General features: G+C 33.8%; 1 protein-coding gene across 1 annotated transcript; it reads right to left on the bottom strand.

Moving 5' to 3' along the window:
• Positions 1-561: 561 nt before the first annotated feature.
• On the bottom strand, positions 562-11,001 carry LOC147073841 (tRNA (cytosine(72)-C(5))-methyltransferase NSUN6). The gene is made up of 8 exons (XM_085944339.1): positions 10,798-11,001; positions 10,574-10,693; positions 7,694-7,901; positions 6,746-6,905; positions 5,805-6,012; positions 4,192-4,530; positions 2,734-2,915; positions 562-1,000 (listed from the first exon to the last, which is right to left on the bottom strand). The coding sequence occupies exons 1-8, from the start codon at positions 10,900-10,902 to the stop codon at positions 895-897; spliced, it is 1,428 nt and encodes a 475-aa protein (XP_085800465.1). The 5' UTR covers positions 10,903-11,001; the 3' UTR covers positions 562-894.
• Between the last annotated feature and the right edge of the window lie 1,120 nt (positions 11,002-12,121).

The raw sequence follows: 12,121 nt of genomic DNA, 5'->3' as shown, positions 1-12,121 counted from the left end.
AACATGCGTCCATTTAATGTTATGTTTATTGTTATATTAGTAATAATAATAATATATTCATTGACATGTTTTTTTTTTCAAGTAAATGCGTAACGTTTTTTAGTCATCTTTACACGATTTATGAATATATTCCTCCAACGCCATCACAAAACAAATTGATGTGTTCACATCTCGACTATGGCTCTCCGATTGGCAACGAGTCCGAAATTTCGTCCCACCTATTGTTGAAAATTATTTGCTGTTTCACTGAAGTATGCTCTTAATTTTTACCATATTTTGTATGGATGCACTAAAATCCGCCGCTTTCATTAATTGGACACTTGTCTGGTTTTTGGGGTGGCGGATTACTGAGAGTACTGTATATTATTATAATACATAATTATGATTACAAAATTGTATCGATAGAAAGGGACTTTATCCATTATTCTTTTGCCTTTTGTGGTTATGAATATAATATTCACATTGCAGTGGAAGCACTTCCACTATCCCAATTCATGAAGGGAATAGAATGACAGACATTTTTTTAGTATATATTTATAGAGGTGTAAAATAAAAGTCTAATTTTAAGAAATGAATTGTTTTTTTATTCAAATATTCTTTTTAAAACATAATTTCGTAAACAGCAGTGGATTCATCACATGTTTTTTTATATTAGACTTTAATTTTTCAATACACATACATATCGCGTTTGCAAAACTTAAAGGTTTTAAGTGTTTATTTTTGGACGTTCAAAAATAATAATGAGGTAGCTCAGAATACTACTAGGTTTGTTTTGTCAAAACTAAACACTTAGAACCTTGTAGCATTAGGCTCACAATATATAATAATATGCGTCAGGAATTGACTTTACTTTCACGATACGAAGTCATATTATATAGAAAATACAAAATACTATTATTTCTTTTCAAAACATGCTATAAAAAATCCAATAGTATCATTGTATATAGAATCAACAGGACGTAGGGGATCTTGATTTGGTCTAAATCGTTGAACCATGATTCTGAAACAAATATTAGTTATACTGGTAGATTCTTCTCATTGTTCCTTATAATAGTATGGCCTGGGCCAGATGCAGAGAAGTTGCCATTGAATAAACTTAAATATCATATGTGCCACCACCAAATAGTGGCAGATTTGAGAAACACAAGCGGAATCTGTCAAAACAGTCAAGCATATCATACAGAATTGAAGTAAATATAGTATCTTATTTAGTTTAGTTGTACACAAGATAAAATAAACCAGAATTTTGATTTAAACGCAAATGAAATGCAACACTGTCGTTGTCCAAATTCTGTGCATGATACGATTGACTAATCTAACAGCTGTCACTAGCGTTTCTTAATTCTACCACTCGCTAAACGGTAAATTTCGGCCACCTAATGTTAAGCGGCAGTGAAATGTGACGGCATCTGGCCCTTCTACTATTTGACATTCAGAAATTTTAATGTGGCATTTTTCAGTTTTTCTTGGCTATATTGATTGGAATATCAGATCTTATTGAAAAACTTACAAAAAAGAATATTATTTTTTTACCATGTTCAATCCTAAGAAGATCATATGGGCCTCCAGAGTGGAGGTTGTATAAACAGATTTTTGTTTTTACGAGAAATGGATGTTAGCCACTTCCTCAACTTATTAGATTCATACCCTGGGTTCAAACACACACTAGAAAACAACATGTAAACATTTGACAGAAGCCGGGATTCAAACACATAACCGTTCGTTGTTTATGTGACTTCTTTATATATTTGTTTATTTATCCAATCCTCAGAAGTTATTTTATAACCCATTGCAAACAAAATATTGTAAGTTTTGGTCGAAATATTGAAGAGATAATAGCGACAATCTGTTTTTTTACATTGTAATAATATTTATATATTGCTATGTAAAACTATTTTGTTTTCTGATCCACTTCTAAATTATTCTTGGACTTTATTAAATTGGGTATAGAAGCATGCGGAAACTATCTTCTGCCTTTCTGCAATTTTGCAATGATGTTTGACAGAGCATGGACGTCTCAGTAATCTGCAGTAAAATTTTTCACGTGGTTTATTGTAATTGTGGTAATAAAATTACAAAAATATGACTTGTGCTCAAACAGAAAGCATCTTAACAAAAATAATGAAAAAAAATATCAATACTAACTATAAATTTATTACACAAAAATTAATATTTAAAGAAACCATCTTATATCATTAAATTTGGTCACTGCGGAGGAATTCGAATGAATTTGCAACTATTAAATGGCCCTTAATACCCAAAGCTCTTTAAATAAGTACTAGATTTTGTAAGAAAGCAATTGCATTTTTATCATTTCTTTATGTGATAAATTTTATTAGTATCATAGTCATGTATGTTACCGCCTATTCGATGCTTGGATTATGACAGAGCTGCTTTACGGTAGCGAATCAAAGAAACTGTATACTGAGCTTCAAGAACAGATGTTTGCTTCAACCTGACCTTCAAGCCAACCGGATTCCAACATCCTGGAAGGCTGCTAAATACTATCTACTGTGTACACGGCGGAGCTACGAGATGCTGAAATGACAGATTCTTGGAGGCGCCGTGTGGTGTCCATGTGCTCTAGCTAAGAGGGCGGAAATGGCCGAAGTCATGTATTACATTATATTACAAACGATGAACAGTATCCTCCGAATTCAAATATTCAAGTATGGAATATTGCAAAGTTTTATCAATAAACACTATAAAACAGTTGAAGCTATACAAACCAACCTTTGATTATCATCAAGTCCGCAATCAGTATAGCCAGGTCCACCTAAGCAAGGGTCTGCGGGTAAGAGGGTAAGTTGAGGAAACGTCTTTAATGCCCAAGACACCATCAATTCGCATTCTTCTCGGGTCACTGTACAAGTACTATAAACTAGTCTCCCGGATTTTTTTAGTAGAGCTACCGCCTGAAAGTTGATTTTGAATTATTTCTATAGGATTTCAACTTACATAATATTTTGCAATATAATTTTATTAGGCTCTTCACCAGAGCTGGAACCGAACTCCAAGAGCCCATTAATTATTATGGAACCGGGACCGTTACCCTGGATTCTGAATCTTGAGAACCCCTTAAAATTGTCAGGGTTCTGTTTTATGATTTTTAAATATTCTATTGTTTTTGGCAATCATTCATACTGGAACTGTTTATTAAGAAAATTAGGGACCAACAGCTCCGTTTTTATCACATACTGTATACTTTATTCAGCACAGCAAGTATCTGCAAACTATAAAATCATAATATATTGTCTCCATAGACAAGACAAAAAGAAAGTATATCCTTGGTTAAGATAGCGGAGAGAGCTCTCATAAGATAGAGGTGGCCGGTTACATGTAAATTGTATGTATTACACTGCTGTCCGTCGAGCATTGCAGACAGTAATGCGCCAATTTTATCAGATTGAATAAGAACATTCATTAATAAACTTAATATTGACTGGAAATTGTGGAATGGGGAAATTATCCACCAAACGAATACCAACACGTACGTTTATTTTCATAGAGGAGAAGACTGCTTCTGGATTTCAAGCATCCAAGGATCGTCCAACTCTTCTCTCAACTCATTGAAGAAACCGATGGAGGTGATGTAAATGCCATGCGGGTTTGGTGGAAACATTTAATATCATGAAAGCTATCAGAAACATCGACGAAAAGTGGAATGAAGTCACCCAGTCGTGTATGAAGGGTGTTTGGAAGCGAGTGAGTGCTGTAAAACGTGGCGGTAATGCATTACTTGACAATATGTAATCGCAAATTTTGCACAATAAACGTAGAGAGGCCAAACAAGAGAATCCCCCTGTTGATTGCGAAATTTCGCTTATCGCGACCATGTCCGGAACGTATCCCCCACGTTGAACGGGGTGGGGTTACCTGTATGCTGTTATTATGATCAGATATTATTTGATAAATACGACTTGATGCTTATGAGCACCGACCAGAATTTTATATAAATTATATTATATGATTGCATTTCTAATTTACTTACCTACGTATTTTCTTCTGTCTTTATTATGTACGTATTTTTTAAGTGTTTTATTTAGACATGAATTTGATCTAAATACTATATGGCCATTTAATTAGCTAACTAACGTACAAATTTCTGGACACGGAGGTGACCAACATCCGCAGTAGGTTCTAAACCAGGAAAGTATAAGTAGAATGATTGTAATATTGGTGAGCACTTACAGCATGAAACAGTTTCCTTTGCATCGGAATATATGACTTGAGCATTTTCGCAGTCATGTTGCTTTTCAATAATGGCCTGTTTCCCAAAGAGCTGCACGGCGCATCTAATAATATCCTATCGAATATTTCTGGTGGAAAAGGAGGGCCTTTCAACACTGTCTCATTTCTCAAACATCTATCCATTTGCTGGCGGTCTTCCGAATTCATCACATTTATTGGTATAACAGCTTTTGTAGAATCAAAAGCAAAAGTATGAACACAGGTAATAGAAGATTCTGTGCATCGATTTGTGATATGACTTATTTTATTTGTCGTTTTATCAAGTGCTATGATGGTGCCCTGCGAAATAAATATACAACATTGAACGGCTTTTTCAGTATTTTACAAAAAGTCTACCAAACGAAAAGATGCAGGATTGAGGTTCTTATTTCTAAAAATGACATACACCACTGTCGTGTGCGAGAAGAAAAGCAGTTATTAACATAATATATTATGTACCCTCTCGCTCTATCATGGCTATGTGAGCATGAGCAGTGCATTCACTGAATCTTTAGGATCAGGGGTTCCTGACCTTATTTACATCAGGAGCACATTTATAACCAAAAATGGAATATGGGGCACATTTCTTTTCCAATGAAACTTACAAATACTATATAGGTATTTGAGAAATAAATATTAGTTCTATTTTTTCATCAATTCCTAGTCAATAACCCTGCGTTATTAATGAAATTTTAAATATTATGTAAAAACATTGCTAAATATAATGGAACAGATAATTAGGAATACATAATTATGTTTTTTTATTAATAATAATAATATAATATGAACGTTGTATGCAAAAATATCTATGAAAAAGAATGACATTTTTATTAGTGGGATTTTTAGCATTGCATTTCTTCAATCAATATTTTTTATAGTTAGGAATGTATGTGGATATTCGTATTTGTGAGTCACAATCTGTATTTCGATTTTATTATGCTCATTGTTGAAAACAATGCTTCAAATACATCACGTTATGTGCTGTCACAGTAATCTGCCGCTACTGGAAAAAAAAGTGTAATGTCGTTTCTCTTCGTATTTAAAATGTTATCAGACTGATGCTCCCATCCCGTAGCACATTTTGGACCTTTAAACGAACATTGTCAGTTAGCAAAATCGCCAGAACAATGAGGTTACCTCACGCGTACCGCACTACATCGTAACTGCATGACTCAATGAAATCACGTGTTCTTTGCTATTAGTGGTTTTTTTCTTTGTGGATTTTCTTTTAAATTAATAACTAAGTAATTTTAACGGCACTCTCCATCATTGAATTTATAGAGATAGTGATCGTTCAAAATATTCTGCGAAATGACGAAACCGTAGACTAAATTTGACGCTGTACTAGCCATGTGACAGTATGTGACGTGATCATAATGTAATTCTAACTTAATGCACAAATGAGTCTGCACACAAAAGTGCTCGGGGGTGCACCTGTGCCTGCAGGCACAGGGTTGGGAATCCGTGTTGTAGACTGTTCCGAAGATGGGTTTATAGCCCAAGACAGCTGTCAACATAAACAACACAAATATCGAAAAATTAACAAAAAGAAACTATTAAAACTAAATACGTACATTATTTCTTATTATTTCAGCCAGATGGCTAGTTTTATTGCCTGGGGAAGCACACATGTCCAATATTATTTCTCCTTGCTGAGGGTCCAAAACTTTACTGCATATAATCGATGGCAGGTTTTGCAGTAAATAACTTCCCGGAGAAAAGATACTATTATCTATGACTGGAATCCGAGACACAGGCATTACAGTTTCCACAGCTATCCCCCTTGAAATTATACAATATTTGTTATGTAAAATTTAAATCTGACGAAAAGTTAGTAGATGTATTTTTTCTTTTAAATCAAAATCGTAAAAATTTTGATTCAAGTAGCTAAGAAATTGGACCACCGTGATTTGCTGCCAAACATTACACTTGGCACGAATACTAGAGATTGGCTCTGACAGCAGATTTGCTGACGATAATTCGAGGGCTTAGTGTCAAACAACACTATCTACAAAAGTGCAACTTTACAGGAGAGCCAAAAATCGTTATTTTAGATTCTTGTAACTCAACAACGGAAATGTTTATTTAAAACCTAATGTTAATATTTTATAATTTGTTGTGTATTGTACATTTATCTTGCTTATGATGATGTTAAAATTTATAGGGATAGTTTTAAAAAAATATGAAAATAAGGGTAACTTATGTAGTTAGCGTTAAACTTTACTGACGATTTAATAAGAAATTAGAAGATTGGCATAACGTTGTTTGACTATCATGTAGCCATAAATGTAAAATAACGTTATCTCAACAAAAAAAAAAACTCTTTTTTGTAGATAACGTTGTCTGACTTTAAGCACTCGAATTGTTGTTTTAGTATAATTTTTAACTAAATGCAAGAACCTACTTATTATTATGTTATTATCCACTGTTTTGATTATCTTTATGAATTGAGTGACTCAAATATGATAAAAATGAAATATTCTATTTATTTTTATAAGATATCTTGCAAACATACTTCGGTTTCATATTTTCTCCATATAATTCATGCCGCAACATTTTTAAGCGCCCTGTGCCAACCAGAATCTTTTTACCTGTCAAGTATTCGGTTTTCAACCCTTGTTTACATTTACCAGAAATATCTGCATAAATGTCCACTGTGTCATTCCTTCCTATATCTAAAAGACAATCATATTATTAAGTATTGTTATGAAAATTTAAATTTAAAATACTGGCGACGAGTTCAAGTGATCATCGTCGTCAATACTTTTATATCGCTTTTATATTGTGGTTCTTGGCCGCTTCTCATTAATGGACATTATTAGAAGAAATGGTCATTAGTCATCACCCAAGTTATTAGTATGCTAACTAAACATTGAAAGAAACGACACAAGAGTTTGCCAGATGCGGGATTTGAAGTGATTTTGAATTTGGCATGACATGCATCATGTTATTTCAGTATCCATTTAATATCGTATCCGGAAATTTGTACGTATGCAGTTCGTCACATCACACTTCACGGTGAAATGTTGTATCGGAAATATATGGTTGTATATTAAAAACCGTCTAACATCTTTGGGTTGTATTATAGTACTGACATAAAATTCATGTCTAAGTAAAACACGGTTCTTGTCGGTTTACAGGAAGCCAGCGGAAAACAAATTTTGAAAATAGCCAATATGCTGGATTATTTGTTGGGTTAGGTTAGGTAAAATATCAAATCGAACATATCAAATTTAATATCTGATAACAATAATGATACTGTCAATATCATATATTTGAAACCAATCGATATCAAATTAATGTTCATATTGAATCTAATTAAATTGGAACATTATTGTCTGCAATGCTCCACGAACTACATGTAATTTTTTCATTTTGGTTCGATTTCGATAAGAAAGCTTATGGCGAACTGTGCTACGGTAAAATGTAATACGTACAATTTACATGTAACCATTTAATATACCTGGTGGCAGACCCATCATTGCCGGAGCAAAGACATGTGAACCCCGCAAAACAGCAGCACCACATGCTGCATCCACAATCACTTGGCCTCTCAATTTATCGGGCACACAGTTACTCTCATTGTCAGCAGGCCAACATTCGATAGCAATAGTTTCAGGGAACACTTTGTAGACTTTTGGTATGACTTGTCTTGGTACAATCTGTTTTTGCTACAAAAAAATGTTTTTTAATATTGTTGTAATACTTATGTATTTAGAGCGTTATTAACATTTTTATGTGTTTGCCGGCTTGCACATCTAAACTCATTTTGTCTGCAACATGTCGAATACGTCGATGTGACATTGTCGTTATTCACAAAATACACATTACCAAATGGAACTCCGCACACTGTTGGAATGTGACATTTTAGTTTGAAATAAAACATCTGGTGTTGCTAGCAACAAATTTCACGCGACTTGCACCGCACATCACTCGTCGTCCTTGTTACAGTTACGCATGCGCAAACCACTATGAGTCGGCCATTTTAATTTAAACGTCACGTCAAACTAACTGGTCGCCGTTGTATCTCCTACAAAATGACAGGCGAGCGCACCAATATTTACTTCATCCAAGAGATTGAAAAATATCCGTGCATATATGATTATACAAGGAGAGACCACTCCAGAAGATTTTTGCGCTCAATACATAATAAACGCTGTTTCGGCATCAGATGGTATTTTTGTGTGACATTTCATTTTTTTTGATGTTACGAGAGGTTGCGATCTTTACTGTCGCTAAGTTCCTATTTGCGCAGCCAACTATGCAACATGAATGCGATATTCCTACAAGGGTTGATTTATGGCTGTCTCGCAGACGAGACGAGTTTAGATGTACGGGCCCGGCTTAGATTGAATTTCTGGTGGGTGGAATATGTAGAGAAATGTTTTCTTTTATAACATTTCTGGAATAAATAATAATGTTTACATAAGCAGGGCTACATTTACTATAGGGCTATAGGGGTTATAGCCTAGAGCCCCCGAATTGGTGGTGGCCTTGGAGCCTAATAATTGAATACTATAAAATCGTCACTGTTCTGGCAGAAGACACTAATTCGAAATAATGACATATTTAGTTAGTACCAAAATGTTCCTTATTTCAAACTTTACCGTCTGGAAACCTTCTTAATAAATAAACAGTCTTTATTTTAAAGTCATCCTTTTTACGATTATTTAATAAACTCACATGATAGACCATTATTTCAAACATTTTAACAACTTCAAAGTCAAATTACTCAAAACTAGTATTCTCCAGTTAGTGTGTTCTGCCAGAACAGAGACGAAATAGTATTCAATTATCTTCAAGTCTTTAAATTACATTTTAATTAGTTTGTTTTTTTTGGGCTCCTCCAATAAATATTAATCCAGGGCCCCTTGAAGTGTAAATCTGGCCCTGTACATAAGTATACAGAAGCTATGCGCTCTGTTTATTTATTTATGTGGCAATTGGTTTCAAAGTAGGCCATCTACATTTAAATTTTTTTTAATATTCTTCACGATTTTGGATCACAAAGTACTTTTTCATTGCATGTAAGTTTATTAACTATTAAATTCAGCTTAAAATAATATTGAACTGGTGGTTAGTTGCGATGTCGGTTATAGTCATTAGTCCCCATTTTTTATATATATCGATCAAATTTAAACATGTTTTCTAATAATTTAAATGTGTTAGTGGCAATTTTATTTCACCATTAGTTTTTTTGCAAATATTTGCTATGTTTAGTTAAGAAAATCGGTTTGAATTCCTATATGTGATCTCGAAATAGGGGGTTTACGGAGATAACTGACTTTGAAATTAATAGCCCCTTATATAAATGGGCAGGTGATTCTATAGCTAGAAGTAATAATTGCTAGATTAAGCAGTGGTACTTTGAAGAGGTAGACCTAGGGATTGGTGGATTGACAAGATAGTATGGTACCGTGGGAGTATGTGGGAACACAGAAAAATGGACTTTGAGATGTCCGGGGTTCCAGCGGCTAGCTCAGGTGTCCATCGAACCCCAGATTCACAAAAAAAGAAGAACGATATATTTATGTTTGTTAGGTTAAATAAAACACTAAGTCTTTCTTGTGCAGGTCTTAGCGTTATATATTTTAATATTTAGTTGGACAACGTTATTTTGTAGTCTTTTAAATATTTTGTTTTTACAATCAGTTTCGCAGGTCCGTACATGGTTTACAAAGGATGCTTACTAACTTCTTTTTTCTTTTTAAATTCCCCGTACCCACGCTGTCCAGCAAAAAGGACTCTCGTGATTGGCCAAATTTTATCGCGTGATCCTTTTGATTTGACGAATCACGAGGACCACCTCGGCGCACGGAGATTTTAACGTTGCCGGCAAAATTTATTAGATTTAAATACTTTAATAATAAATATTTTATACATTATATTTAGTCTTAAAATTATTTCTTTCATCCATCATCATTTATACTTTTTAAATCAAATTAAATTTATCTTAATTACACCTCCGCCCAGTATATGATTTTCACACACCGGACGAAGGCCTTTACTTATGAATAAAAAAAAAATTACGTAGTTGAGCAAGGAATCAGATTAGATGTTTTATGAAGCCGTTTCTAGAGGTCAGGGTTACGTTTCGGCTTATGACTACTAAATGATTATTTTACACCGGGAGAAGCCCGCCTGTAACAGGGGTGTATCAACTTCTTCTATCAGTGGATTGATCCGAGCTGATGTTGATATAAGTATAACAAAATTAACTAGATACTTACAGAAGGAACATAATATGGATATAAGTATTTTAGTAACAATCGACTTGAATTGAAGGAAAAATATATTTTTTTTAAATTAACTGCCTACCATGTATTCACTAAATTTGTCCTACCTGTTCCAAGTATTGCACAATCGTGCACATAACATCATCAGAGTTTGCTAATATATGGTTGATTCTGTAGGTTGTAAGCCTCGGGGGTTCCAGAAGCCAGAGCAAAAAGTCACTAGAATTCTAGAAAAAAATGCTACAATATAATCTAAAGTTTCTGCGTAAAATACCTATATATGGTAGTAATCGAATACCATTATTATTATTAATTAGTCTAGATTGCCTACATTAGTATCTGCTTCATTGGGTAAATTTCTTATTTTAGGAAGAATCAGATTGAGTATGCTTTCATCAACAAATGGTGAATTTAACATTTTTAAAGTTTTTAACATAACAAGACTCAATAACAAATCTGCGAAGTGGCAGTAAATACGATCCGATTTAAATACAAGCAGTAAGCACGTGATAACTGATAGCTGTCATTTGTCAGTGATTTTGACATAATAGACAAAATACATAACATTTTACATAGACAATGCTTTAAAATGAGAGAATGAATAAGTTAAACTCTATTTAAAATAAATTTAATAATTAGGGGATATTGTAATATAAAATAGTACAAACCTTATTTAATTAATTGTTTGCAAAGCTGCTATTTTACACTTATATATATTTTTTTGTTTTTCAAAAGAGATTGGACTCATTTCAATCTCTTTGGTTTTTTCGATTTAAAAATATTTACCTACCTACAATAAGATAAATTCACATACCTACCTACCTATGTATATATCTTTACCTCTTCTAATTAAAAGAAATCACATTAACGCTTAATGCCGGCGCTCCATTGGCACGCAAGTCAGACGATTTACAGTCTTCTGACTTTTTTTTCGCGTGGAGCACCCCAGGTCTGCGGACTTTTTAATCCGCAGACCAGGCTCGTTGGATTTCAAACATGTTTGATATTTTACCTCCGAGTTGCCAGACTTCGTCCGTCGATCGCAATGCAAATTCGATTTGACATTAATACGAAACCATTCGGACCACAAAAAATCTGTAATTGTTTTAAACATTTTCATTGATTTATTTGTTAATTTACACATGATAAAATGAGAGATTTACCAATTATTTTTTTATTTGTATTTATGAAAGTCATAAAAGAAAACGTAAATCTTGTGTTGTTTTCACTGCTATATTATTTTACGCAAGTCTACATATAAATAACACAAAATTATAGGGTTATCAGAAGACATTACGATAATCGCAATTTTTTACTTTTGACAGCTCGACTTTTTTATTCGTTCATTGATCAGTAGCAGGGCATAGACAAATCGGACGATTTATTGTCCTCGGACTTTTGGCTCGCCAATGGAGCGCTGGCATAACGCTTTAAAAAATATATAAAATTATTGTGTATTCTAGAAATAAATTTAGCCACAAAGATGATAAATATTTTTTTATGGAAGTAGGTAGGTGTTCATTTTGATAGCGCTGATGACCGTGTCTATTCCAAGAAGTAGATAGTGGTCACGTGGCCGAAATGAGCCAATCAGCTTTATTTTCTCTCCCCGATACGTGGCATAAGCACGAATCCTCTTCCACGTCCGCCATTTT

This window comes from Rhyacophila brunnea, unplaced genomic scaffold, assembly GCF_057557595.1.
Source record: "Rhyacophila brunnea isolate RB1 unplaced genomic scaffold, BYU_Rbru_1.0 scaffold_17, whole genome shotgun sequence".
Classification (NCBI taxonomy): domain Eukaryota; kingdom Metazoa; phylum Arthropoda; class Insecta; order Trichoptera; family Rhyacophilidae; genus Rhyacophila; species Rhyacophila brunnea.
Note: the sequence above shows the minus strand (reverse complement) of the source record. Positions and strands in the feature narration are given on the sequence as shown.

Excerpts from the sequence above, each read along its gene's own strand:
- LOC147073841 (XM_085944339.1), bottom strand. The coding sequence starts at position 10,902 with ATGTTAAAAACTTTAAAAATGTTAAATTCACCATTTGTTGATGAAAGC. Across the intron at positions 4,531-5,804 it reads CTGAAATAATAAGAAATAAT|GGCACCATCATAGCACTTGA; the intron begins GTACGTATTTAG and ends TTTATTTCGCAG. Across the intron at positions 2,916-4,191 it reads AAAGGAAACTGTTTCATGCT|GCGGTAGCTCTACTAAAAAA; the intron begins GTAAGTGCTCAC and ends ATCAACTTTCAG.